Here is a 27,303-nt window from a genome sequence, read left to right on the forward strand (position 1 = left end):
GACAGTTTGGCTTCCCTAAACTAACAGAAAAAGAAAAACATAAGAAAGATGAAGAAACTCAGGAACCATTCCCAATTAAAAGAATAGGAGAATTCACCTGAAGCAGCAAACAATGACACAGACCTCTGCAGCCTGACAGACACTGAGTTCAAAAGGGAGATAGTGAAAATACTGAAGGAATTAAAAGTAAATATGAAGGAACTAAGAGTGGATATAAATACTAATGAAGACTACTTTAGAAAGGAACTAGAAAATATAAAGAGGAACCAAGAAAAATTTGAAAATGCATTTGCAGAGATGCAAACTGAGCTAAAGGCACTAAAGAGCAGAATGAATAATGCAGAGGAATGAAATAGAGACATAGAAGATAGACAATGGAAATCACTCAATCAGGATAGCAGACAGAAAACCAAACGAAAAAACACAAAAAGCAATATAAGAGATCTATGGGATGATATAAAGCTGGTCAACCTATGCATAATAGTAATTCCAGAAGGAGAAGAAAAAGAAAAGGGGATTTAAAATATATTTGAAAAAATTATGGCTGAAAACTTTCCAAGTCTAAAGAAAACAGATATCAAGATACAGGAAGCACAGAGGTCCCCAAACAAGTTTAACCCAAACAGGCCCACACCAAGACATATTCTAATAAAAATGGCAAAAGTTAAAGATAAAGAGAGGATTCTAAAGGCAGTAGAGAAAGACAAATCGTTAATTATAAGGGAAAAATTTGCAGCCTAGAATACACTACCCAGCAAAAATATCATTTAAAATAGAAGGGGAAATGAAAAATTTCTCCAACAAACAAAAGCTAAAAGGGTACACCAATAATAAACACACTCTAAAAGAAATACTGAAAGGGCTTCTCTAAATAAAAAAGAAGTAAGAAGAAAAAAGGATGAAGGAAATCAAAACTGGAAACTAATCACTTAAATAAGCCAGTATACAGATGTAAAAGGGGAAAAAAAAAAAAACCTACTATAAAAGTGGTGATAAACACAAGGAACAGGAAAAGGACAAACATGAAGGTGTTAAAAAATGACTTCAAAATCATAGAATGTGGGGAAGGAAAGTTAGAAAATATAGACTCTTTTTTTTAATAATATATTTGGACCTATATAAGTATCAGACTAAAGCAAGCAGATATAAGGTGTTAACATACTTAAAAAACAGGGCAACCACAAATCAAAACCAAACATTACATTCACAAAAACTAAAAAGAAAAGTACTCAAGCATAAAATACATGGAAATCATCCAACCAAAAAAAAGAAAGGAACAAAGGAGAAACATAGTATCTACTGGAAAACAAGGTTTAAAACAGCAATAAATACTTATTTATCAATAATCACTTAAATGTCAATGGCCTGAATGCTCCAATCAAAAGACACAGAATGGCAAACTGGATAAAAAAGCAAAAACCTACAATCTGCTGTCTACAAGAGACTCACCTTACAGCAAAGGACACATATAGATTGAAAGTGAGGGAAAAGATATTTCATGCCAAGGGACAAGACAGGAAAACAGGAGTGGCAATACTCATATCAGACAAAATAGACTTTAAAATGAAGACCATAAAGAAAGACAAAGAAGGATACTATTTAATGATAAAAGAATCTATTCAAGAAGAGGATATTACAATCATCAATATATATGCCCCTAACATAGGAGCACCCAGATACATACAAGAAATACTAATAGACATAAAAGGAGAAATTGATGGGAATACTAACAGCAGGAGAATTTAACACCCCACTCACATCGATGGACAGATCCTCTAGATAGAAAATTAATAAGGCAACAAAGATCCTAAAGGACACAATAGAAAAGTTAGATTTAATCAACATTTTCAGGACATTACACCCAAAAAAACCAGAATATACATTCTTCTCAGGTGCACATGGAACATTCTCAAGAATTGATTGCATATTGGGGCACAAAGCTAACCTCAACAAATTTAAGAGTATAGAAATTATTTCAAGTCTCTTCTCTGACCACAATGGCATGAAACTAGAAATCAACCACAGGAAAAGAAATGAGGAAAAAACCTACTTCATGGAGACTAAACAACATGCTACCAATGGGTTAATAAGGAAATCAAAATGCCTCAAGACAAATGATAATGAAGACACAACCATTCAAAATCCATAGGATGATGCAAAAGCAGTGCTGAAAGGGACATTCATAACGATACAGGCCTTCTTCAAAAAAGAAGAAAAATCTTGGAGTTCCATCATGGCTCAGTGGAAACAAATCTGACGACTAGCATCCATGAGGATGCAGGTTCAATCCCTGGCCTTTCTCAGTGGGTTAAGGATCCAGTGTTGTCGTGAGCTGTGGTGTAGGTCACAGACGCAGCTCAGTTCCCACATTGCTGTGGCTGTGGTGAAGGCAAGCAGCTACAGCTCCAATTTGACCCCTAGCCTGGGAACCTCCATTTGCAGTCCTAAAAAAAAAAGTGTCAAATCAACAACTTAACACACCATCTAAAAGAATTCGAAAAAGAAGAACAAACAAAACCTAAAAGCAGCAGAAGGAAGGAAATCATAAAGATCAGAGAGGAAAACAATAAAAAAGAGATTCAAAAAACAATAGAAAAAAATCAATAAAACCAAGAGCTGGTTCTTTGAAAAGGGAAATAAAATTGACAAACCTCTGGCCAGACTCAGCAAGAAGAGGAGAGAAAGAACCCAAATAAACAAAATAAGAAATGAAAAAGTAGAAATCTCAACAGTTATAGCAGAAATACAAAAAATATGAGAGAATACTATGAACAATTATATGCTAACAAATTTGACAATCCAGAAGAAATGGACAACTTTCTAGAGACTTATAACCTGCCAAAACTGAATCAAGAAGAAATAGATCAATTGAACAGATGGATCACTAGAAATGAAACTGAATATGTAATAAAAGCACTCCTTACAAACAAAAGCCCAATACCAGATGGCTTCACAGGTGAATTCTACCTAACATACAAAGAGGAACTTATATCCATCCTCCTTTACCCAAACCTTTACCTATCCTATACCCAAACTTTTCCAAAAAGGTGAAGAAGAAGGAATACTCCCAAAGATATTTTATAATGTCATCATCACCCTAATACCAAAACCAGACAAAGATACTACCGAAAAAGAAAATTATAGGCCAATAGCTTTGATGAATATCAACGCAAAAATTCTCAACAAAATTTTAGTCAATTGAATCCAGCAACATATAAAAAAGATCATATATCACGACCAAGAGGGATTCATCCCAGGTTCACAAGGATAGTTCAACATAAAGAAATCAATCAACGTCATATACCACATTAACAAAAGAAAAGTCAAAATCCACAGATCATCTCAACAGATGCAGAAAAAGCATCTGACAAAGTTCAACATGCATTCATGATAAAAACTCTTACCAAAGTGGGATAGAGAGAACATACCTTAACATAATAAAAGCCATTTACAACAAACCCACAGCAAATATAATACTCAAAATAGAGAAAATCTGAAAGCCTTCCCACTAAAATCTGGAACAAGACAAGGATGCCCATTCTCACCAATTTTATTCAATATAGTATTGGAAGTCCTAGCCACAGCAATCAGACAAATGAAAGAAATAATAGATATCCAAATTGGAAGAAAAGAGGTAAGGTGTCACTGTATGCAGATGACATGATGCTATATATAGAAAACCCTAAGGACTCTAAACAAAAACTACTAGAACTAATCAATGAATTCAGCAAAGTAGAAGAATACAAGATTAATATTAAAAAATCTGTTGAATTTCTGTATATTAACAATGAACTATTAGAAAGGGGGTACAAAAATACAATACCTTTTAAAATCACACCCCCCAAAAATTAAATAACTGAGAATAAACCTGACCAAGAAGGTGAAAGATTTATATGCTGAGAACTATAAAACATTAATCAAGGAAATTACAGAGGATTCAAAGGGATGGAAAGACATTCTGTGCTCCTAGGTTGGAAAAAATACCATACAAATGGCCATACTACCCAAAGAAATCTACAAATTCAATGCAATTCCTATCAAATTACCCAAGACATTTTTCAAAGAACTACAACAAACAATCCAAAAATATATATGGAACCATAAAAGACCAAAAATTGCCAAAGCAATTCTGAGGAACAAAAACCAAGCAGGAAGCATAACTCTCCCAGACTTCAGACAAAACTATAAAGCTACAGTAATCAAGACACTGTGGTACTTGTACTAAAACAGTCACACAGACTAATAGAACAGAATAGAGAATGCAGAAATAAACCTAGACACCTACAGTCAATTAATCTTTGACAAAAGAGGCAAGAATATAAACTGGGAAAAAGCAGTCTTTTTGGCAACTAGTGCTAGAAAAACTGGACAGCTGCATGTAAATCAATGAAACTAGAACACACCCTCACACCATGCACAAAAATAAACTCAAAATGGCTGCAAGACTAAAACATAAGACAAGACACCATAAAACTCCTGGAAGAGAACATAGGCAAAACATTCTCTGACATCAACTGTACAAATGTTTTCTCAAGTCAGTCTCCCAAGGCAACATAAATAAAAGCAAAAATAAACCTATGGGACCTAATCAAACTGACAAGTTTTTGCACAACAAAGGAAACCATAAGAAAAAAAAAAAAGCAAAAAACTTACAGAATGGGAGAAAATAGTTTCAAATGACGCAACTGACAAGGGCTTAATCTCTTAAATACACAAACAACTTATACAACTAAACAGCAAAAAAGCCAACAACCCAATTGAAAAATGGGCAAAAGATCTGAATAGACATTTCTCCAAAGAAGACATACAGATGGCCAACAGGCACATGAAAAATTGCTCAACATTACTAACTATTAGAAAAATGCAAATAAAAACTACAATGAGGTACCCCTCACATTGGTTAGAATGGCCATCATTAATAAGTTCACAAATAGAAAATGCTCAAAAGGGTGTGGAGAAAAGGGTACCCTGCTACTCTGTTGGTGGGAATGTAAATTGGTGTGACCTTTGTGGAAAACAATATGGGGGTACCTCAGAAAAATAAATATAGAGCTATCTTATGACCCAGCAATCCCACTCTTGGGCATATATCCAGACAAAACTTTCACTGAAGAAGATACATGCACCCCTATGTTCACTGTAGCACTATTTACAACAGCCAAGACATGGAAACAACCTAAGTGTCCAGTGACAGATGAATGCATTAAGAAGATGTGGTATATATACATGATGGAATACTACTCAGCCTCAAAAAAGAACAAAATAATGCCATCTGCAGCAACATTGTTGGAACTAGAAACTCTCATACTAAGTGAAATGTCAGAAAAAGACAAATACCATGGGATATCACCTATATCTGGAATATAATATACAGCACAAATGAACCTATCTCCAGAAAAGAACCAAAGTTATGAACTTGGAGAACAGACTTGTGGTTGCCAAGGTGGAGAGGGAGGGAGTAGGATGGACTTGGAATCTGGGGTTAATAGATGCAAACTATTGCATTTGGAGTGGATAAGTGATGACATCCTGCTGCATAGCACAGGGTACTATAGCTAGTCTCTTGCAATGGAGCATGATGGAAGATAATGTGAGAAAAAAAATGTATATATATATCTATGACTGGGTCACTTTGCATATAGCAGAAATTGACAGAAAATTGTAAATCAACTATAACAGAAAAAAATAAAAATCTTATTTAAAAAAGATATTTGCAAGTGATACATCTGATAAGGGGTTAATATTCAAAATCTATAAAGAACTCACACAACTTAGTATCAAAATATAAACAGTCTAATTAAAAAATGGGCAGAGTACCTGAATAGACATTTTTCCAAAGAAGACATACAGATGGCCAACAGATACATGGAAGATTTTCAGCATCACTAACCATTAGGAAAATGCAAATGAAAACCACAATAATATATCACCTCACACCTGTCAGAATAGCTATCATAAAAAAAGACAAGAAATGACAATTGTTGGTGAGGATGTGGAGAGAAGGGAATTCTTGTGCATTGTTAGTAGGAATGTAAATTGGTGCAGCTACTATGAAAAATAATATAAAGATCCCTCAAAAGTTAAAAATAGAACTACCACAAAATCCAGCAATTCCACTGCTGGGTATTTATCCAAAGAAAATGAAAACACGAATTTGAAAAATATATATATACTCCAATGTCCACTACAGCATTATTTTCAATAGCCAGGATATGCATGCAATCTAAGTGTCCATCTACATATGAATGGATAAAAAAGATGTGGGATATATATATATATATATCCCAGAGAAAACTACTCTCCAAACTTGACTTTCTTGATTTAAAGAGAGGAAGAGGGAAGGAGAGGAGGGAGGCAGGGAAAGAAACAGAGAGAGAGAGAATAAAACCTATTTTGTAAGGTTGTTAAGAAAAAGTAATAGGATAATATATGGGAAATATCTACATACCTTGAAATACTAGGAGCATTAACAATATATCGTTTGGCTTCCTTCTCTCTTAGTCCAAAGTTCAAAATATGATAGAGATTTAAAGTTTGTCTCAGCCTCATTTTTAGACATATGTCAGTATTTTCCATATTATGATGCACAGTGATAGTTTCATTTTCCATAGAAAATATTTCTAACTTAAACATCCGGAGACCGAATGTATTATGAGAAGATGGAAAGGAATAAGAGTAGATACAAATTACTTTTTATATTCAGCTCACTCACAAAAAAACTAAAAATTATTTTGAAAGTGTTATGCAAATCCTCAATATTCACTTAGGACCCATCACAATCACTGACATCTTTCCAATGAATTACTGTCAAAGACATATATAGAAATAAAGATAGCTCTTCAAAGAGATGATGCAAACTCATTGGAACATCCTCTGCCATTTATGGCTACAAGTATATCTTTCAATACTAAATATTTGTGTGATGGTAGTACTGAAATTTCAACCACATTTGTCACAGGAGAAATTTGGGGGTCAGAGAGAAAGAAACTATTTGAATATGGAGCCCTTTGATCCAAAAAGCTATTCAGAGAGAGTATGATTTAATCCAGTAACCCTTTATAATGAAAATTAGGTGAGAACAAAGGAAAGTATCCCTAAGCATAACAAAGCCAGGGTGTGTTTGTTGTTGTTGTTTGTTTTCCTAAGTAGTTGGACAAAAGATAAGAGGAATACACATGCCTCATACAGAATGGACTAAGAAGTTTTCTGGAAAAAATTAATTATTCCAGTGGAAAAATATGTCTGTCATTAAGTATTTTAGATGAAAAACCGGCTTTAGCATTGCCAGCACAAAGAGATGGAACTGAAGTTAAAGCAACTACCATTCCCTGTGTCCTTCCCCAGTGGAAGTCAGGGGAAGTCTGAGCTGGGTTTAGGGTGGGTCTGAACCTGCTATTTCATTATCCTGAAGGAAGGGCAAGAGTGACAAAGTGAGGGTGAGCGCAGGGACTCTGGGTAGAGAGGAATTCAAGGGAGGACTAAAGAAAGAACATGATAAAAGAGAAGAGAAAAAAAGAGTGAAGGAATGAGGAAGCATATTGTGGTTCACCTTCTTGAGGCGCTGAGATGAGGCATTGTCTAACCCCTGATTCCTCAGTCCCCCACACGCATACCCCATGAGTAAGTGAATTCAAACAAAAGTGATAATCCCTTCAATTTCATCTCAACTCTACACAGCAGTAGGACACCTGCTCAAGCCCCTCAGGACAAGAGTTTATTAAACATCTTAAATCAGAAAAGAGATGCATCTTCTGTGACTGTAGAAAAGTACACCTTACCGAACTGCTAGACCAGAGTACAAATCAATGACAACCATATTGGCTAAAAAAATTAAAATCCCTCTGATTTCTGTGTCCACTCTCACAAAGGATTTATCTAAAACATATCTACTGAAAGACCAAAAGAAGAGTCCATTTGTGCATAACTGTTACTTGTTTCCTACCTTGCAGTTGAGTTTGCTTAGCACTTTACATACAATTGTGAAAGGATCCCTAGATAACATGGGAGAAAGAAACTGATGAAATGTAGAATCTCCCTAAACTTCAGAAGCACTGATATTCCTCAAACAGCTCCCAAGAAAGAAAGAAAGAAAAATAAGGAGAAGGCTATTTGTTTCAACAAGAAAAACATGCAATGGAGCATCTTTTAAATTATAAACCCACCTCCCTGGCATGGCCAGCAACTATTGTTGGGGAAACCAAATAAAAATGAAAGATCTTGCCAAATCAGAAAACCTGTCCACAAAAGCAGAAGAGGAACAAAACAGTTTTATTGTTGTATATATATTAAAACAGAATGTGATATGTCACATGTGATCTGGTAAAAAGATGTATCATCTTCCTGTGGTAAATAAATGAGAATTTTATTTTCCCTTTGGATGAAGGCAATTAGTAAATATGTTGTCTATCCCAATTACCAGGCAATTTTAGGAAGAACTATGTGTGACAAACGGTGCTAATCAAGTGCTCTTATTTGAGGACTACTTATTATCTTAAGAACCTGTATAAAATGGGTTGCATCTGCTTGACTTTTATTTCATAAAAGATGAAATAAAATCCAGGGTTCCTATGATACTGTATGAGAATGTCTAGTCCTTTTTTCTTTTTCGGGCATGCCACAGTGTATGGAATTCCCAGACCAGGGATCAGATCCAAGCCACAGTTGTGACCTATGCTGCAGCAGCAGCAATGCCAGATCCTTTAACCCACTGAACCAGGCCAGAGATCAAACCTACCTCCTGGTGCTGCAGAGATGCAACAATCCCACTGCACCACAGCACGAAATCCAAAATGTCTAATTTTTAATAAAACATTATATGACATGCAAAGAAACAGAAATATGTGATCTGGATTCAAATAGAAGATAGATAGATAGATAGATAGATAGATAGATAGATAGATAGATAGATAAAAGAGAGAAAGAGAGAAAAAGAGAGAGAAAGAAAGCAAGAAAGAAAGAAAGGAGGAAGGGCCAATATAAACTGGCTCCACCTGGGCACACATTTTTAGACTCACCAAATACAGATTTCAAAGCAGATATGATAGATAAGATCAGAGTAAAAGAAAACTACATTCAGTGAATTAAAATTTTTTGAAAATTACTCAACAAATACAGAATTTCAATAAAGTAAAACTACCAAATGAAATAAATGATAATTTTAGAGATGAAAAGCAAAATAACAAAATGAAAAATTTACTAGTTTTATTTAACATCAGATTGGAAAGGGCAAACAAAGAACCAGTGAACTTGAAAGTAGATTGAGGAGTTCCCAGGTAGTGAAGTAGATTAAGGATCCACTGTTGTCACTGTTGTGACTCAGGTCACTGCTGTGGTTCAGCTTTGATCCGTGGCTTGGGAACTTCCACATGCATAGGTACAGCAAATGAATGAAAGAAGGAAAGAAGGAAGGAAGGAAGGAAGGAAGGAAGGAGAAAGGGAAAGAATAAAGAAAAGAAAAGAAAAGGAAGGGAGGAAGGAGAAAGGGAAAGAATAAAGAAAAGAAAAGAAAAGGAAGGGAGGAAGGAGAAAGGGAAAGAAAAAAGAAAAGAAAAGAAAAGGAAGGAAAGAAAGAAAAGAAAAGAAAAGAAAGAAAGAAAGAAAGAAAGAAAGAAAGAAAGAAAGAAAGAAAGAAAGAAAGAAAAAGAAGGAAGGAAGGAAAGAAAGAAAGAAAGGAAGAAGGAAGGAAGGAAGGAAGGAAGGAAGGAAAGAAAGAAAGAAAGAAAGAAAGAAAGAAAGAAAGAAAGAAAGAAAGAAAGAAAGAAAGAAAGGAAGGAAGGAAGAAAGGAAGGAAGGAAGGATGGAAGGAAGGAAGGAAGGAAGAAGAAAAGAAAGAAAGAAAGAAAGGAAAGAAAAGAAAAGAAAGAAAGAAAAAACTTGTATTCTATAGAAGAGAGAAAAAAAAACTGAAAAAAAGGATATCAGAGATCTCTTGAATAAGACCAAGTATACTGACCTATGTATAATGTCAGTCCTGGTAGATAGGAGTAGAAAGTATATTTGAAGAAATGAGTGAAAACTTCCAAAATTATATGAAAAATATTCATCCACAGGTTCAAGAAACTCAAAAAAAATGCAAGTAAAATAAACATAAAGACATCCACATCAAGACCTATTAGAGCCAAACTTCTGGAAAACAAAGAAAAGAGAAAATCTCCCAAAATATTAAAAGGAAAACAACTCATCTGCAAAATGATTGATGGCTGATTTCTCATCAGAAATTATGGAGGCCAGCAATGGAATTAAATATTTAAAGAGCTAAGAAAACTGTCCCCAGGAGTTCCCATCATGGCGCAGTGGTTAACGAATCCGACTAGGAACCATGAGGTTGCAGGTTCGATCCCTGGCCTTGCTCAATGGGTTAAGGATCTGGCGTTGCCATGAGCTGTGGTGTAGCTCACAGACGCGCTCGGATCCCATGTTGCTGTGGCTCTGGTATAGGCCGGCAGCAACAGCTCTGATTAGACCCCTAGCCTGGGAACCTCCATATGCTGTGGGAGTGGCCCTAGAAAAGGCAAAAAGACAAAAAAAGAAAAAGAAAAGAAAACTGTCCCCAAAAGAATTTTAAATCCAGCAAACTACTAGTCAAAAATAAATAGAAGAAAAAGACATTCATGAGTAAAAAGAAACAGAGGGAAATCATTGTTAGCAGACTCAACCTACAAGAAATAATAGGAATAGTCCTTCAAGCTGAAAGAAAATGACAATGCAAATGAAAAAGGAAGAAAAATCACCAGATATTTTATTTTTTTAATTACCAGATATTTTTAATGTGTGAGTAAATATATGATTATATATATTTTTCTTTTTTTCTTTCCTTTTTCTTCTATTTCCCAATTTTTAAAAAAGTATTAAGGGAGTTCCCATTGTGGCTCAATGGGTTAAGAACCCGACGAGTATTTCTGAGGATGCGGGTTTGATCCCTGGCTTTGCTCAGTGGGTTAAGGATCTGTTGTTGCCACAAGCTGTGGCATAGGTCACAGATGTGCTCAGATCCAGAGTTGCTGTGGCTGTGGTATAGGCCTGCAGATGCAGCTCCTATTGGACACCTATGCTAGGAACTTCTATATGCCACAGGTGCAACCATAAAAAGCGGAAAAAGCATTATAAAACAGATTACTTAAAACAGTAATTGTAAAGATGTATGGTTATATTTTTATATCTAACCCAAAAGATGAAGTATATTTGACAATAACAACACAAAGGAGAGAGAATGGAATAGACCTATAATGGAATAAAGTCGCTATAATTTACTGGAGTTAAATCAGTAGTAACTTGAATTAGACTGGGAAAATTTAAATATGCATGTTATAATCTCTAGTTTAACCACTAAGAAATAATTCAAAATGGCTTTACAAATCATCAAAGGAATTAAAATAGTGTACCTAAAAACATAAACTAGAACAAAATAAGGTAGTAAAGAAGGAATACAGGACCCTGAAAGATATGAAACTTAGAAAACAAGAAGCAAAATGTTAGACATAAATCCAACCATATCAATAATAACATTACGTGTAATTGACTATCTAATCAAAAGGCAGAGAGTGTCAATTACAAATGGCCAAAAGTCACATGAAAAGATGTTCAACATCACTAAGTATTAGAGAAATACAAATCAAAACTATAATTGAGGTATCACCTCACACCAGTCAGAATAGCTATCATTGAAAAGTCTACAAATAATAAATGTTGGAGAGGGTGTGGAGAAAAAGGAACCCTCCTACACTGCTGGTGGAACTGTAAATTGGCATAACCACTGTGGAAAACAGTATGGAGATTCTTTAAAAAACTAAATATAGAACTATCATATGATCCAGCAATCTCACTCATGGGCATATATCCAGAGAAAACCATAATTCAAAAAGAGAGATGCAACCCAATGTTCACTGCAGCACTATTTATAATAGCTAAGACATGGAAACACTCTCCAAGTGTCCATCAGCAGAGGAATGGATTAACATGTGGTACATATATGCAATGGAATACTACTTAATCATAAAAAAGAATGAGATAATGCCATTTGCTGCAGATCATACTGAGTGAAGTTAAGTCAAAGTCAAATATCATATGATATCACTCATATATGGAATCTAATAAAAAGATACAAAATAATTTATTCACAAAACAGAAACAGACTCAAAGATTTTGGAACGAAACTATAGTTACCAAAGGGGAAACACTGGGGGGTGGGATAAATTCGGAGGTTGAGATTAGCATCTACTCAGTACTGTGTAACAACCTACATGGGAAAATAATGTGAAAGGGAATGGATATTTGTATACGTATAACTGATTCACTTTGCTGTGCACTTGAAACCAACACAACATTAAAGGTCAACTGTAGTCCAATAAAATTGTAAAAAGAGTCTACTGTAGTTACCTTTTCAATTTACTTTTATCGGCTTCACTCATGAAACCACTTAGTGATTTAATTTTCTTTTTGCCAGCTACCTGTGTAAATTTCTTCTATTAATCATGATTCTCTATCATTGCTCTTTCCTCTTATTCAGAGCACTTATTAATATTTATGACAGCATTATTTTTGTCTCCCTCAAAACTGTAAACTTCAAAAAGGCCAAGATAATGTCTGTTTTGTTCAGCAACAAAGATGCTTGTAAGCACATCTTTGTTGAATAAATTAATACATGAAGAAAAGAATGATGAATAACAGAGGGATCCCAAAGAGGGGAAGCATTTAGGGTGGAGATTTCTAGTGCTCACCACTTTTCAGTCCTCTTCTCTCTGAAATCCAGATTTATACTTTTCCATCTTTTTGCTGTTAGACAGGGCATATGTCCAGTTCTGACTAATGTTTCATGAGTGGAAATGGCATTCACTTTCAGGCCAGCGTGTTTAAATGCCAGTGTGAGACCCACAAGTACTTCCTTCTCTGTTACAGTGGCCACAAAAGCCATGTTTTCCATATGGTGCCACTATGAGAGGATGGAGCCTCTACTGGTCCAGGTACTCAGGTCTATATGGAGCAGAGTAAACCCTCTGCTGATCCACTTTGGACATATGCCATGAGTGATAAATAAACCTGTATTGTGTCAAGCCACTGAGATTTAGAGTTATTTGTTATCCTAACACAACCTAGCCTCCCCAGCTGACAAAGTATTTTTCTCAGTAGGGATCTGAACAAAGGTGAGCGATGAAGAATCTTTCCAACTCTGTATTCTAAGTTCCCCTCATTTGCTTTTGGTTGGTTGTTTGGTGTTTTGCAAGAGAACTCCACCTGATATTTAATTGGAAATCTAGTGAATCTCTAAACATGTTCAATGGACTTTTTAAACTATATTATAAACATAACATAAATATACTATAAATATGCCATAAATCTCTTCTTCCATAATGTATGTGGAACACAGCTGTACAGTAAGCCTAAAGTATATGAGCTATAATACTGGCTCTGTCTCCAGTTGACAAAGTGGCCTCCGGCTGTCACTTAATTTCCCCAGTCTCACTTTTCTCATAGTGTGAAATACCCAGATTAAACTTGAAAGACAATATAGGTCACAATTATAAACTTTGGGAATAGTACTTAAAATCTTTCAAATACCAGACTGATTATTCTTTCCTCAATAAGATAAGTGGGTGTTTCAGGGGGAAATATTTATATTCCAGATCCTTAGGAATATAAAAAAAACTATGAGCATGGAGCAATGGGCAAAAGCTTTTCTTAAAATTCAAATTCAAAATACAAATATATGCATGCATGTAAGCATTTAAAAATAAATCAGCTACAACTACTGCTGTATTTGATATGAAAAAACAAGATACTTACCAAGATTTTCAAGAGATTCCCACTCCTTCCTGGGATATTCATTCAACATTGAATTCAGAGTTTCTGTGCAAGCTTTCCTTGGAATGTAAACTTCAGCCTAGAAGCATGAATAGTACACTTATTATGCAAGATATATTTATTATAGAAACTGGCATCTATTTACCTAAGTGATAAGTGAACTATGTGAATCAGACTTATCACCATGTAACTCATGTAGTTCTTCTCTTAATTGGAAATATCTCCATCCTTGAATTAAGTTCCTCTCTTTGCAAACTGCATAAAATAAAGGTCCTGCCCATGAAGATGGACAAAAACACATGAAAGAGTGTTCAACATCACTAATTATTATTAGAAAAACGCAAGTCAAAACTACAATAAGGTATCACCTTATACGAGCCAGAATGGCCATCATCAAAAAGTCTGCAAACAATAAACACTGAGAGGGCGGAAAGAGAGGGAAACTCAACTACACTGCTGATGGGAACATAAATTGGTACAACCACTATGGAGAACAGTATGGAGGTTCCTTATAAAACTAAAAATTGAACTATTATATGGTCTAACAATCCCATCTCTGGGCATATATCCTGAGAAAACTCTATTTTGAAAAGATACATGCACCAATAGCCAAGACACGGAAGCAACCTAAATGTCCATCAACAAAAGAATGGATAAAGAAGATGTGGTACATATATAAAATGGAATATTACTCAGACATTAAAAAGAATGAAATAATTCCGTTTGCAGCAACTTGGATAGACCTGGAGATTATCACACTGAGTCAGAGAAAATATCATATGATATCACTTACATAAAGAATCTAATAAAAATGATAGCAAAGAACTTATTTATAAAACAAACTCACAGATTTCAAAAATCAGTCTTACAGTTACCATTAGGTGAAATCACTGTGGGGAAGGAAGAATTGGGAGGGTGGGAATAACATAAACACACTGGTGTATAAAATTGATGATTAACAAGAACCTACTATGTAGCACAGGAAGATACACTTAATACTGTGTAATAACCTATATGGGACAAAGGAATTAATATATTTATATGTATAACCAATTCACTTTGCTGTATACTTTAAACTAATGCAACATTGTAAATTAACTATATAGTCCAGTAAAATTAAATTTTAAAAAATAAAGTATTTGACTCAAAAAAAATAACATAGGGAGTTCTCATTGTGGCTCAGCAGGTTAAGAACCCAACACAGTATCCCTGAGGATGTGGGTTCAATCCCTGGCCTCGCTCAGTGGGTCAAGGGTCCCACATTACTGAAAGCTGCAGTATAGGTTGCAGATGCAGCTCAGATCTGGTGCTGCTGCAGCTGTGGACATGAGGAGAAAATGCCATCCACAAACCAAGGAGAGAGGCCTAAGAGGAAACTAACACCTTGATCCTGGACTTCCAGCCTGCAGAACCTTTGAGAAAATAAATGTCTGTTGTGTAAGCCACCCAGTCTGTGGTACTTTGGTTCAGTAGCTGTAGCAAATTAATACATCACGTTTCTCTGACATTCCTAAATATATTGTTATCTCAAAAGACGACCGAGGATCCCCAAGACAACTGACATTAAAGTGTTTTCTTTCTTTTTTTGAATAACATACACTATCCATAAGGGAAGCCAACACAATTCAACCCACATGCCTAGTTCTGGTAATCCTGGCTAAAAAGAGACTAGTAGAATCACTAGGTTCTACTATGAAACATACCAATAAATTTCCCAGCTTTGTCTAAGGCCCGTATCAGAACAAGGTGGGTGGGCACACAAAATTCTATTTCAACTGTTTCCCAAGTTCACTCCGATGATCAAGGAGTCACCATATTCAATTACTGAATTAATCAAAAAACACTAGGCTATGCATTAAAAACACCAAAACATCAAGAGCTTAACACAACAGAGGCTTTTTTCTAACTCAAACTTGCTATAAGTGCAGGAGACTTTGAAGAAACTCCTCCATCTAGCAGCTCAGAGGTCCAAGATTCTTGGTGTCTCCACTGTCCTCCAGCTGCAACAGTTAACACTTGTACCCACCCTGGTAGGCTCAACAGAGAGAAAGAATGATGGAGGGCTGCATGTTGGCAATTAAAGGTATCAACCTAGTAAATTCACTTCTGACATCCTGTGAGCCCATTGGAAAAACACACACTCTAGGCACTTCCTATGATTTTATAAAACAAAGCCCAAAATCTTAACATGAGCTTAATGTGCTCATCAAACCCATGTTATCTGGACCTGTCTAGCTTCCCAGTCTCATCTCCTACCCTTCTTCCCCAAGTCCTGAGTATGGCAATTACACTGAGTTTCCTTCTCCTTGAACACATCCTGTTCACTCTGGGCCTTCGCCACTCTGGTCCCTCTGCCTAGACTCTTGCCTGGTCTCTTACAGCTAATTACTACTCATCATTTGGATGTCAACCTAAGTAGCTCTGTGTGTGTTTGTGTGTTTAAAATACATGTTTTTATTTAGGTATATTTGTTTTTTCAATAAATTTTGGTAATTGCACAAAATCTGTGTAACCACTCCCAAAACAAGACACAGTCATTTCTTTCACCAGAGACAACCATTATTCTGGTATCTATCATCATGTTAGTATTTTTTCTGTTCTTAGATTTCATATAAATGGAAGGGTAGAACATATACTCTTTCATGCCCATCTTTCTTCTCTCAACATAGTACTTTTTAAGATTAATCCACATTTTTGCTTGTATCAGTAGTTCATTTTTAAAAACTGCTGAGTATAAGAATTTCATTTTATGAAAATATCATTTGTTTATAATTTTCCTATTGAATATTTGGCTAGTGTTTAATTTTTTGGCATTATGAATAAGGCAACTATAAATACTTAATTATGAAAAAGCATATAACAAAATCAGATTTTTACATGTACGGTTCAGCAGTGTTTGCATTATTGTGAAACACATCTCTAGAACTTTCTCATCTTGCAAATACATAATTCTATATCCATTAAACAGCAACCTATTTTTCCCCTTCCCCCTACTCCTGGTTAACAAACACTCTAATTTCTATTTATATGAATTTGACTATTTTAGACATCTTACATAATTAGGAAAACAGTATTTTTCTTTTTGTGACTGGTGTATTTTGCTTAGCATGATGTCTTCAAGATTCATCCACGTTATAGCTTGTGTCAGAATTTCTTTTCTTTTTTTATTAAAGTGTAGTTGATTTACAACATTGTGCCAATTTCTGCTGTACAGCAAAGTGACCCAGTCACATTCATTTTTTCGTATTATTTTCCATCATGTTCTATCCCAAGAGATTGGATATAGTTCCCTGTGCTATACAGGAGCTCATTGCTTATCTATTCTAAATGCAATGATTTTCATCTACTAGGCCCAAACTCCCCGTTCATCCCACTCCCTCCTCCCTCCCCCTTGGCAATCACAAGTCTGTTCTCCACGTCTGTGAGTCTGTTTCTGTTCTGTAAGTAGGTTCACCTTTGCCATATTTTAGACTCCCCATGTAAGTGATATCATGTGGTATTTGCCTTTCTCTTTCTCACTTACTTCACTTAGTATGAGAATCTCTTGTTGCATTCCCCAGGTATTACTTTAGAATCACCTCAATCAAGGTTATGTTTCTCTTTGTTTTAGAGTCTCATAGCATTCTGAATTTCTCTGTTGCATCATTTTTCACACCTCTAAGTATTCAACTATTATTTATAAGTGTTTGTTTGATGTTTCCCTTCCCTGAAAAAGTACAGTTTAGGGAGCATGTATCTTTTATTCTGAGAATGTAACACAGTTCATGGCTTACAACAGAAGCTCAATAAATATTGATTCACTGTCTCTGTTTCCTAATGCTGCCGTAGCAAATTACCACAAACTTAGTTTCTTAGAGCAGCGCAAATGTATTATCTTACAGTTCTGAAGGTCAGAAGTCTGACATGAGTCTCACTACCTAGGTGCAGGGAGGGTTACGTCCCTACCAGAAGCTTTAGGAGAGAATCTGTTCATTGTTTTTTCCATTTCTAGTAACCTGCTATATTCCTCAGCTTATGGCCCTCTTCCAGCAGGGGCTTTACTGTGACCTCTGCTTTTATCATCACATAGCCTTCTCTGACTCTGACTCTTCTGCATCCCCCTTTTCTATATAAAGGACACTGTGATTATATCGGACCTTCCTGGGTGGATAATCCAGGATAATCTCCCCATGTTAAAGACCCTAAATTAACCACATCTGCAAAGTTCCTTTTGCCATGTAAGGTAACATATTCACAGGTTTTAGGGATTAGGACTTGGACATCTTTGGAGGTGGGGGAGCGTTATTCTGCCTGCCATGCCGACTGGCTCTTCATTACCTCATCTATCATAGAGGGGGCTTACTACAATGAGACTGTGAACTTTTTTTTCTTTTGAGGGCTGCACCTGTGGCATATAGAAATTCCCAGGCTAGGGTTCAAATCAGAGCTGTAACTGCCAGCCTAGACTACAGTCATAGCAACTCCAGATCTGAGCCATGTTGCAACCTATACTGCAGCTCAAGGCAACTCCAGGTCCTTAACCCAATGAGCCAGGCCAGGGATCGAACCCACATCTTCATGGATACTAGTCGGGTTCTTAACTGGCTGAGCCTCAACAGGAACTCCCACAATGAGACTGTAAACTTTTGTCCCCCATCAAAGGAGGCAGTTCACTTCTCTGCAAAGATTACTTAGAAGGCATTCCTTGGAGTTCCCATCATGGCGCAGTGGTTAACGAATGCGACTAGGAACCATGAGGTTGTGGGTTCGATCCCTGGCCTTGCTCAGTGGGTTAAGGATTCGGCGTTGCCGTGAGCTGAGGAGTAGGTCACAGATGCGGCTCGGATCCCACGTTGCTGTGGCTCTGGCGTAGGCCAGTGACTACAGCTCCGATTCGACCCCTAGCCTGGGAACCTCCATATGCCGCAGGAAGTGGCCCTAGAAAAGGCAAAAAGACCAAAAAAAAAAAAAAAAAAAAAAAGGCATTCCTCATGTCTGGAGAGTATTAATTCTCTAAAAATTTTTAACAGGGCCTCTACCTATTCCTTTTGGATTCCTATACATTGCACTATTTAATAATCTACCTACAGGTAAGAAAGTAAAAATATGAAAAGGGTAAAACGTCCTCTCCCTGACCCACAACAAGTTAGAAGGAGCCAGAAATAAAGCCTCCTAGTTTGTACCCCCATGAATGCTTACCATTATACATGCTAGGGTATAGATGAGGCCCCACTCCGTAGCATTATAGGAGATGCCACTCTGTGGCATCACAGGCCCAGGAGACCTGTGACATGGAAGCAATAGTTCCCACAATCGAATGCCTTACCGCACCAGGTAGAGAACTAAGATATGTGAAGAAGCAAGGGGAGACTATAGGGAATGGTGATTATTATGCTGAGCTGGCGAGTTTCTATATGCCTAAAGATATTCATATTCAAAACTGAAATAGATCTATGCTGGCCAAAGAAAACAAACCTGTAACTTTGTTCAGTACTCCCACTCATCACGCACAGGGTTGCCACACTCAAAGGAAACAAAGAAAATAATTTCAGACATCCATAAGTTTTGTAAGGATAATAAAACAGGCTTATATGGTGGCAAATACATAATTAGGGAGAGGGATGCTTTAGGGAAGACCCACTCCTGAGCACCACACCTCGGCATCTCTACCAAGAATTTCCAGTGCAGAACTCACATCTCAGAAGTGGCATCTTCTCTGACCTGTGGTTATGAGACGAAGCAATCTAAAGTTCTACTTCGATAAGAAGGGCTATTAGAATAAACAGAAAGATCATCTCTTCTTTGGAAAATCTTACAAATCAAAAACAGAGGTTGAAAGAGTCAGGTTTCAGTAAGTCTGGACAGAATCAGATAAGAGACAATTGTCTTAATAGAAAATTGCCCTTTCATTTTTCATAATGCATTCCAGAAACCACATATTATAGACAGTTTGATCATTTGACTCTTCTGAGGTTTGTCTAGAACCTGACCTTGCTCCTTGTGAGCAACTTAAGTCTAGCTTTGTGTTGTCTTTTTTTTTTTTTTTTTTGTAATGTTACGCTCCTTTCAATAGAAGTGAGTTTACATCCTGTCTCACAGTTTTTTCCATGACCTAAGCTATTTAATGTTTTGCACCTACCCTCAGTGAGATCTTTCACATGTCTGGTCATGTCTGGTTGTCATTTGCTTTTGAAAGAGTTATGTCTAGCTTTGGGGTCTGGCAATGAAAGTATAGTCTGTAGTTGTGTTCTCTGTATATTAGGAAGAGGCAAGCTCCAACTAGGTATATAAAAAAACGACATTTACTTTTAAGTGTAAGTGCAGGTATAGGTATATGCGTAAATGTAAGTGTAAAGTTCAAGCCCCAAGCTAAAGCACAGTCTGCTTCAGGACATGGGGTCTTGAGTATGACAGCAAGGCAGGGTTGCCATATGGGCAACTCCCATTGATACCTGATTGATAAGACAGGTAGGATACCATTCAGACCTTTTATTTCCCTTTTTGTTCCTAACTGCTCTCTTCAGAGGAAAAGTAGGGAGATAATATAATACTGATAAGTCAAGTTAATAGGTCTAGAGGAAATTTAAAGGAGAAAATATTTTGGAGTTCCCATTATGGCACACTGGAAACAAATTCGACTAGGAACCATGAGGTTGCGGGTACCATCCCTGGTCTCCCTCAATGGGTTAAGGATCTGGTGTTGCCATGAGCTGTGGTGTAGGTCACAGACATGGCTCAGATTTGGCATTGCTGTGGCTCTGGTGTAGGCCAGCAGCTGTAGTTCTGATTAGACCCCTAGCCTGGGAATCACCATATGCCATGGGTACAGCCCTGAAAAGACAAAAGAAAAAAAAAAGAGAAAAAGAAAATATTTTGAAAAGAAAGGGAATCAAAGGATTTTGGGGCACTCAATGATCCATGATGAGGCAAGTTGAGTTTTAGCTGTGTATGTGTTTTAACAGCTTAGGTCACAGGCCCTAGAGATGATCCTATTCAGGGAAAGAAAACAGATTTGCTGTCCGTATTGACCACCTGGCAATGGCTGTTTGGAAACCTGGGAATAGGGTCACAAGAGAAAGGGCCTTGAGCAAGCAGTCATCTCTGTTATGGTTATAGGAGGAAGGGTTGACACCAGGCATGTCTCCCAGATCTAGTCAAATACTCTCATTTCACTAATTAAAAAATAAGGGCCAAGAGAGTTTAAATGATTTGTCTAAGACTTCACAGCTCCTTAGAAGCAGCTCTGGGACTCTTAATTATGGAAACTCCAAACCATATTCCTTCCATCTCACTATTCTTCTCAGAACCTTACCCATATAAATAGGAGTAACTCACAGTAGAGATAAGGTGGGACCATAACATGACTATGGTAAGCTGAATAAGAGCCCCTGATCCCTGGAATTTGTGAATATGTTTTTTTTTTTGCAGGTGTGATTAAGTTAAGGGTCTTGAAATTAGAAGATTATCCTGGATTATCCAGGTGGGCTCAACATAATTACAAGGGTCCTTATGACAGGGAGGTAGAGGGGTAGATGAATATGTGATGATAAAAGCAAAGGTTGGAGGGATGTGTAGTCATGAGCCAAAGAATGAAGACTCTCATTGGCCTTCCTTTCTCAAGCACCCTTTCTGATCCTCCCCAAGAGCCTTCTACCAGCTAGTTTGCCTGATGACACACAGTGCATCTTCCAAAACCTGCTCAACTACCATGTGATTGGCCACCAGAATGGTTGAAATGAAAAGAGCAAAAATATCAAGGGTTTACAAGGAATAGAGTAACCAAACCCTCATATTGCTGCTGGGAGTACAAATAAGTACAATCACTTTGGAAAACTGTTTGAAGGGCCTGCTGAGGTTGAATATACCATAAGAAGCAGAAAGTGTACCCTAGATATATGCTCAACAGAAATGTATTAATCTTTTCACTAAAGCGTATGTACTGGAATTTCACAACAAATTATTTGTAGCAAACTATTTGTCCACCAAGCAATACGAAAGATATATTGATGAAATAATTGTCATCATGGGATATTACACAACAATGAGACTGAATGATCCTTACCTATACTTCAAAATATAGATGAATCTCACAGACATATTTGGTGAAAGAAACAAGACACACAAAAGAACACATGTATGATTCCTGTTACTTAAGGCACTAGTTGCAGGCATAAATACTCCAACCTGTTTGAAGTCATAGAGGTGTTAATTTGTGGGGTTAGTAGCTAGGAGGGAAAGTGAGCGATGCTTCTAGGATATTGGTTTACATGGTGTATTCAATTTGCCAAAATTCGTTAAGCTGTACATTTACTATACATGCATATTATGTATATGTTATATTTTGATGAACTTTTAAAAAAAACAGTTAAAGCATCACCTCTGGTTTCCTAACCACTCCCCAGGATAAAATTGATCATTCCCTTCTTGGTGTTTAATTTTCTCTTGTTCAGCCTCTATTATGCCATCTATAATAATGTAGCACCTCTCTGTCTCCTCCTCTAAACTGTGAACTCCTTGAAGATTGTGGCATTTCTAACTCATCTGAATGCCCAGAGCTAGCATGTAATAAGTGGCTCCAAAATGTTTGTTGAGTTATACAAATGAATGAATTTCTTTTTTTATAATTAGTTTGTGCCTGATCATTTTTGACAAGCATTTATTTATTAAATGGCATTGTGTTAGGTGTTTGAAATAAAAAGATAAAAAACATAGAGCCTATTCTCAAGAAGTCCATAGTGGAGTTCCCATCATGGCACAGCGGAAACAAATCCGACCAGGAACATGAGATTGTGGGTTCGATCCCTGGCCTCACTCAGTGGGCTAAGGATCCGGCATTGCCCTGAGGTGTGGTGTAAGTCTCAGACGCAGCTCAGATCGGGCATTGCTGTGGCCCTAGAGTAGGCCGGCTACAGCTCTGATTCGACCCCTAGCCTGAGAACCTCTATATGCCGTGGGTGCGGCTGTAAAAAGAAAAAAAAAAATAAAGAAGTCCATAGTGAAGTGGAACAGGTAAGCAAAGGCAAACAAATGCCATTCAGAGTCTAGGAGGTATTTATTTTTCTTGATAAAATCCAATATACTTTATTTTTCAAAATAATTAATTCCTAGTTATCTACTTGCTTTCTTAGAAAACCTATATTACTGTAGGGTCTGCCAAGTACTAATTATGAGTTCCAGTAAGTTCACTGAAAACTGACATATCTCAAGGATGAAGATAAAGGCAACTGAGTTGATAGCTGTTTTGTTATATCACCTTGTGCACATATGTATAACTCTATTAGGAGTTATTTTTTGATGTTCAGCATCACTCATTATTAGAGAAATGCAAATCAAAACCACTGTGAAGTACCGCTTTATACTGGCCAGAATGGCCATCATCGAAAAGCCTACAAACAATAAGTGCTGGAGAGGGTGTGGAGAAAAAGGAAGCCTATTACACTGTTGGTAGGATTGTAAATTGGTGCAACCACTGTGGAAAACAGTATGGAGATGCCTCAGAAAACTAAAAATAGAACTACCATTTGATCCAGCAATCCCACTCTTGGGCATCTATCCAGAGAAATCCATGACTTGAAAAGACATGTACTCCAATGTTCACTGCAGCACTATTTGCAATAGCCAAGACATGGAAACAACCTAAATGTCCATCGACAGAGGAGTGGATCAAGAAGATGTGGTACATGTACACAATGGAATATTACTCATCCATTAAAAGGAGTGAAATACTGGCATTTTTAGCAACATGGATGGACCTAGAAATTATCATGCTAAGTGAAGTCAGTCAGACAATGAGACACCAACATCAAATGCTCTCACTGACATGTAGAATCCGAAAAAAGACAAATTGAACTTCTTTGCAGAGCAGATACTGACTCACAGACTTTAAAAAACTTACGGTTTCCAAATGAGACAGTTTGGGGGGTAGGGGGAATGCGCTGGGGTTGTGGGAATGGAAATCCTATAAAATTGGATTGTGATGATCATTGTACAACTATAAATTTAATAAAATCATTGAGTAATAAAAAAAAGGAGTTTTTTTTTAAAAGGAAAATTCAAGGACTTTCTTCTTTCCCCAATGCCAAAACAATAACAACAAATCACGATATCTGCTCTCATCCTCAATGATCCAATGGCAGTCGCCTTTCTCTACCAGCTCTTTTCACATTAGTGTAGTGCGCTATTCTGGGCTCATTTTCTTTAACGTTTCCTTCTCGTGCTCCATTTCCATCCATCTCCAACCCCATAGTTTCCTTAACTGCTAAAATTTAAGGATAGGTTTATCAAGGCCAAGGTAATTTTTCCAGTCCTTCCACTTCAAGACACGCAGAGAAAAGTATGCTATTTGTAACACACACTTAAATGAGAGAAGGTACTCGAGGCCAGAGCTGAGAAATTCAGGTGCTCTTGATGTTCAAGGTCCTATCAGGTCCTAGCTGGAGCATCAGAAGGGGAGGAGGTCAACATCTTGGCATTCTTATAACTCATTCTCTGCACACCAGTACCCATCGCACACTGGACATTGGTCAGACCATTTAACCACAGGGTCAATGATTCACTTATCATACTGTTAACTCTGGCTATGATGATCACACAGGTAGCAACCATACTACCAATAGTAATCTTGGCTTCTCCCCAGTCTGACTAACCTGGCTGGTAACACAGATTCAGTTCTGATTCCACCCTTAAAAACAGCTATATGTCTATCTCCTTTGCTTGGAGGCTTTTTTTAAAATTAGCTATTGCCAGATGAAGACCCGAATGGCCATGAAATAGACACCTCTCTCTAAAGTCTTTCCTGGTTTTTCATTTCAAAGCCTGTGAAGGTTGTCAAGATCAAAGCTGCACCTCGGAAGTTGTTTGCCTGACAAGTCGCTGCCAACTCTGGCAGAAAAGCCTTTCAAGCGGTTAAAACTTAAACTTTCCTCCCACTACACGTGGGCTGCAATAGCTCAACATGGTGATAAAATAAATATGGCAATTTTGAAGATCAAAGATTACCTTCAAAAAGAATATGGTTAATTCTACCTATCATGCTTGATCTATATTTTCCAAACTCACAGGGAGGCCAGGAACCCAGTTGTGAGAAATTAGGTGGTAAGGGGAAGTAATAACCACAAAAATTATTAAAGTCATCACAAGAGCAAGAACAAGGCTGTAAAGAAAGCTGTGAGACAACATAGGCCTACACTTGACATTGCTAGGATAGGACACTGACAGGACAAAGGACATTGCTAGGACTAGGCATTGATAGGACAAAGGAGGTGTTGCCGTGAGCTGTGGTATAGGTTGCAGATGCAGCTCGGATCCCGCGTTGCTGTGGCTCTGGTGTAGGCCGGTGGCTACAGCTCCGATTCGACCCCTAGCCTGGGAACCTCCATATGCTGCGGGAGCGGCCCAAGAAATAGCAAAAAAAAAAAGTTGCAAGAGTGAGCATCCTTGTCTTATTCCTAATCTTAGGGGAACTAAGGACTTGTCATATATACTTGGCTTTATTATGTTGAGGTATGTTCCCTCTACATGTTGAGAGCTTTATCATAACTGGATGTTGATTTTGTCAAATGCTTTTTCTGCATCTATTGAGCTGATTATATTTTGTCCTTTATTTTGTTAATGTGGCTTATCATACTAATTGATTCACAATTGTTGAGCTATCCTTACATCCCTGGAATAAATCCCACTTGATCATGGTGTATGATCCTTTTAAAGTATTGCTGAATTTGGTATAGAGTTTTTTCATCTATATTCATCAGAGATATTGAGCTTTAATTTTTCTCTACTGGTGGTGTTCTTGTCTGATTTTGGTATTAGGGTAATCCTGGACTTGTAAAAACAATTTGAAAGTATTCCATCCTCTTCAACTCTTTAGAAGAGTTTGAGAAGAATTGACATTAATTCTTTAAATGTTTGGAACAACTCACCACTGAGGCATCTAGTCCTGGTCTTTTCTTTGTTGGGAGATTGTTGATTACTGATTCAACCTCCTTACTAAATTTGTCTATTCAAATTTTCTATTTCTTCATGATATAGTCTTATATATATGTATGTTTCTAGGAATTTAAATATTTCTTCTAGGTTGTCCAATTTATTGGCACAAAATTGTAGTCTCATAATTTTTGTACTTTGGTGGTATCTGCTGTAAAATCTCTTCTTTCATTTCTCAAGTTATTTGGGTCCTTTCTCTTTTTCTTTTTTTTCTTTTTTTTTTTTTAGGAGACAAGAATAGGACTTTAATTTCCTATATATACATTTGTGCAATTTGATCTTTTTTACAGTGAAAGTGTATTGCCTTTTTTTATTGGCTTATAGTTGATTTACAATGTTATATTCTTTCTCTTTTTCTTTATGAGTCTAGCTAAAGTTTTGTATATTTTGTTTATCTTTTCAAAAAAAAAAAAAACCAACAAAACTCTTCATTTCATTGGCCTTTTCTAGTTTTTATTTCATTTATTTCTGCTTTGATCTTGGCTAATCCCTTCCTTCTACCAAATCTGGGGTTCATTTCTTCTCCTTTTTCCAGTTCTTTGAAGTATAAAATTGGGTGGTTTATTTGAAATCATTCTTATTTCTTCATGTAGGCATTTATCGCTCAGAATTTCCCTTTAGAAATGCTTTTGCTGCATTCCATAAGTTTTGGTATGTTGTATTTCCATTTTCATTTTCTCAAGGTACTTTTTTATTTCTCTTTTGATTTCTTCTTTGACCCAATGGTTGTTCAGTAGCAGTTGTTTATCTCTACATATTTGTGAATTTTCCAGTTTTCTTCTTGTAATTGTTTTCACATCACTGTGGTCAGAAAAGATACTTGATATGATTCAGTCGTTTTAAGTTTATTAAAGCTTGTTTTATAGCTTAGCAAATGATTTATCTGGGAAAACACTCCACAGGTGCTTAAGAAGAATGTGTATTCTGTTGCTTTTGGACAGAATGTTCTGTATATTCCGTTAAGTCTATCTTTTCTAATGTGTAGCTTAAGGCCAATATTCCCTTATTGATTTTCTTTTTCTTTTTTTTTAGGTGGCCGCATGTGTGACATATAGAAGTTCCCAGGCTAGGGGTCAAACTGGAGCTGCAGCTGTGGCCTAAACCAGAGCCAGGGCAACACAGATCCAAGCCACATCTACGAGCTATCCTGCAACTTGCAGCAACACCAGATCCTTAGCCCTCTGGGCTAGGCCAGGGATCAAACCTGCATCCTCACAGAGTCAACACTGGGTCCTTAACCCACTAAACCCCAACTGGAATTGCTCCCTTACTGATGTTCCGTCCAAAACAATCAAAACACTATGGTACTGGCATAAAAGCAAATGCATAGTTCAATGGAACAGAATGGAAATCCCAGACATAAACCCACCTATGTATGGCCAATTAATTTACAACAAAGGAATCAAAGAATATCCAATAAGGAAATGATAGTCTCTTCAATAAATGTATTACTCAAATAAACAACTCTTTGGTAATGTCAATAATTTTAAAAAGTTAAAGGAGTCCTCAGACTAAAAATCTTGAGAATTACTGATAGAAATAAGC

At 36.8% G+C, this 27,303-nt stretch overlaps 1 protein-coding gene across 15 annotated transcripts in view; it reads right to left on the reverse strand.

The window, feature by feature from the left end:
* TNFSF4 (TNF superfamily member 4) overlaps positions 1 to 27,303 on the reverse strand; it is a 328,053-nt gene that overhangs the window by 198,715 nt on the left and 102,035 nt on the right. For all 15 annotated transcript variants that reach the window (XR_014814402.1, XR_014814401.1, XR_014814397.1 and 12 more), the window contains one exon: positions 13,780 to 13,876. Coding sequence is in view for 2 of the 15 variants with exons in the window: in XM_084974665.1 (XP_084830791.1) it covers positions 13,780 to 13,876 (97 nt within the window). In the remaining 13 variants the exon portion in view is untranslated. Of the gene's footprint in view, positions 1 to 13,779; positions 13,877 to 27,303 lie in introns of those variants that run through there.

This window comes from Sus scrofa, chromosome 9, assembly GCF_054392235.1.
Source record: "Sus scrofa isolate SSC_HxYL_T2T_F1_AM1 chromosome 9, Sscrofa_HxYL_maternal_Yorkshire_Landrace_v2.0, whole genome shotgun sequence".
NCBI lineage: Eukaryota > Metazoa > Chordata > Mammalia > Artiodactyla > Suidae > Sus > Sus scrofa.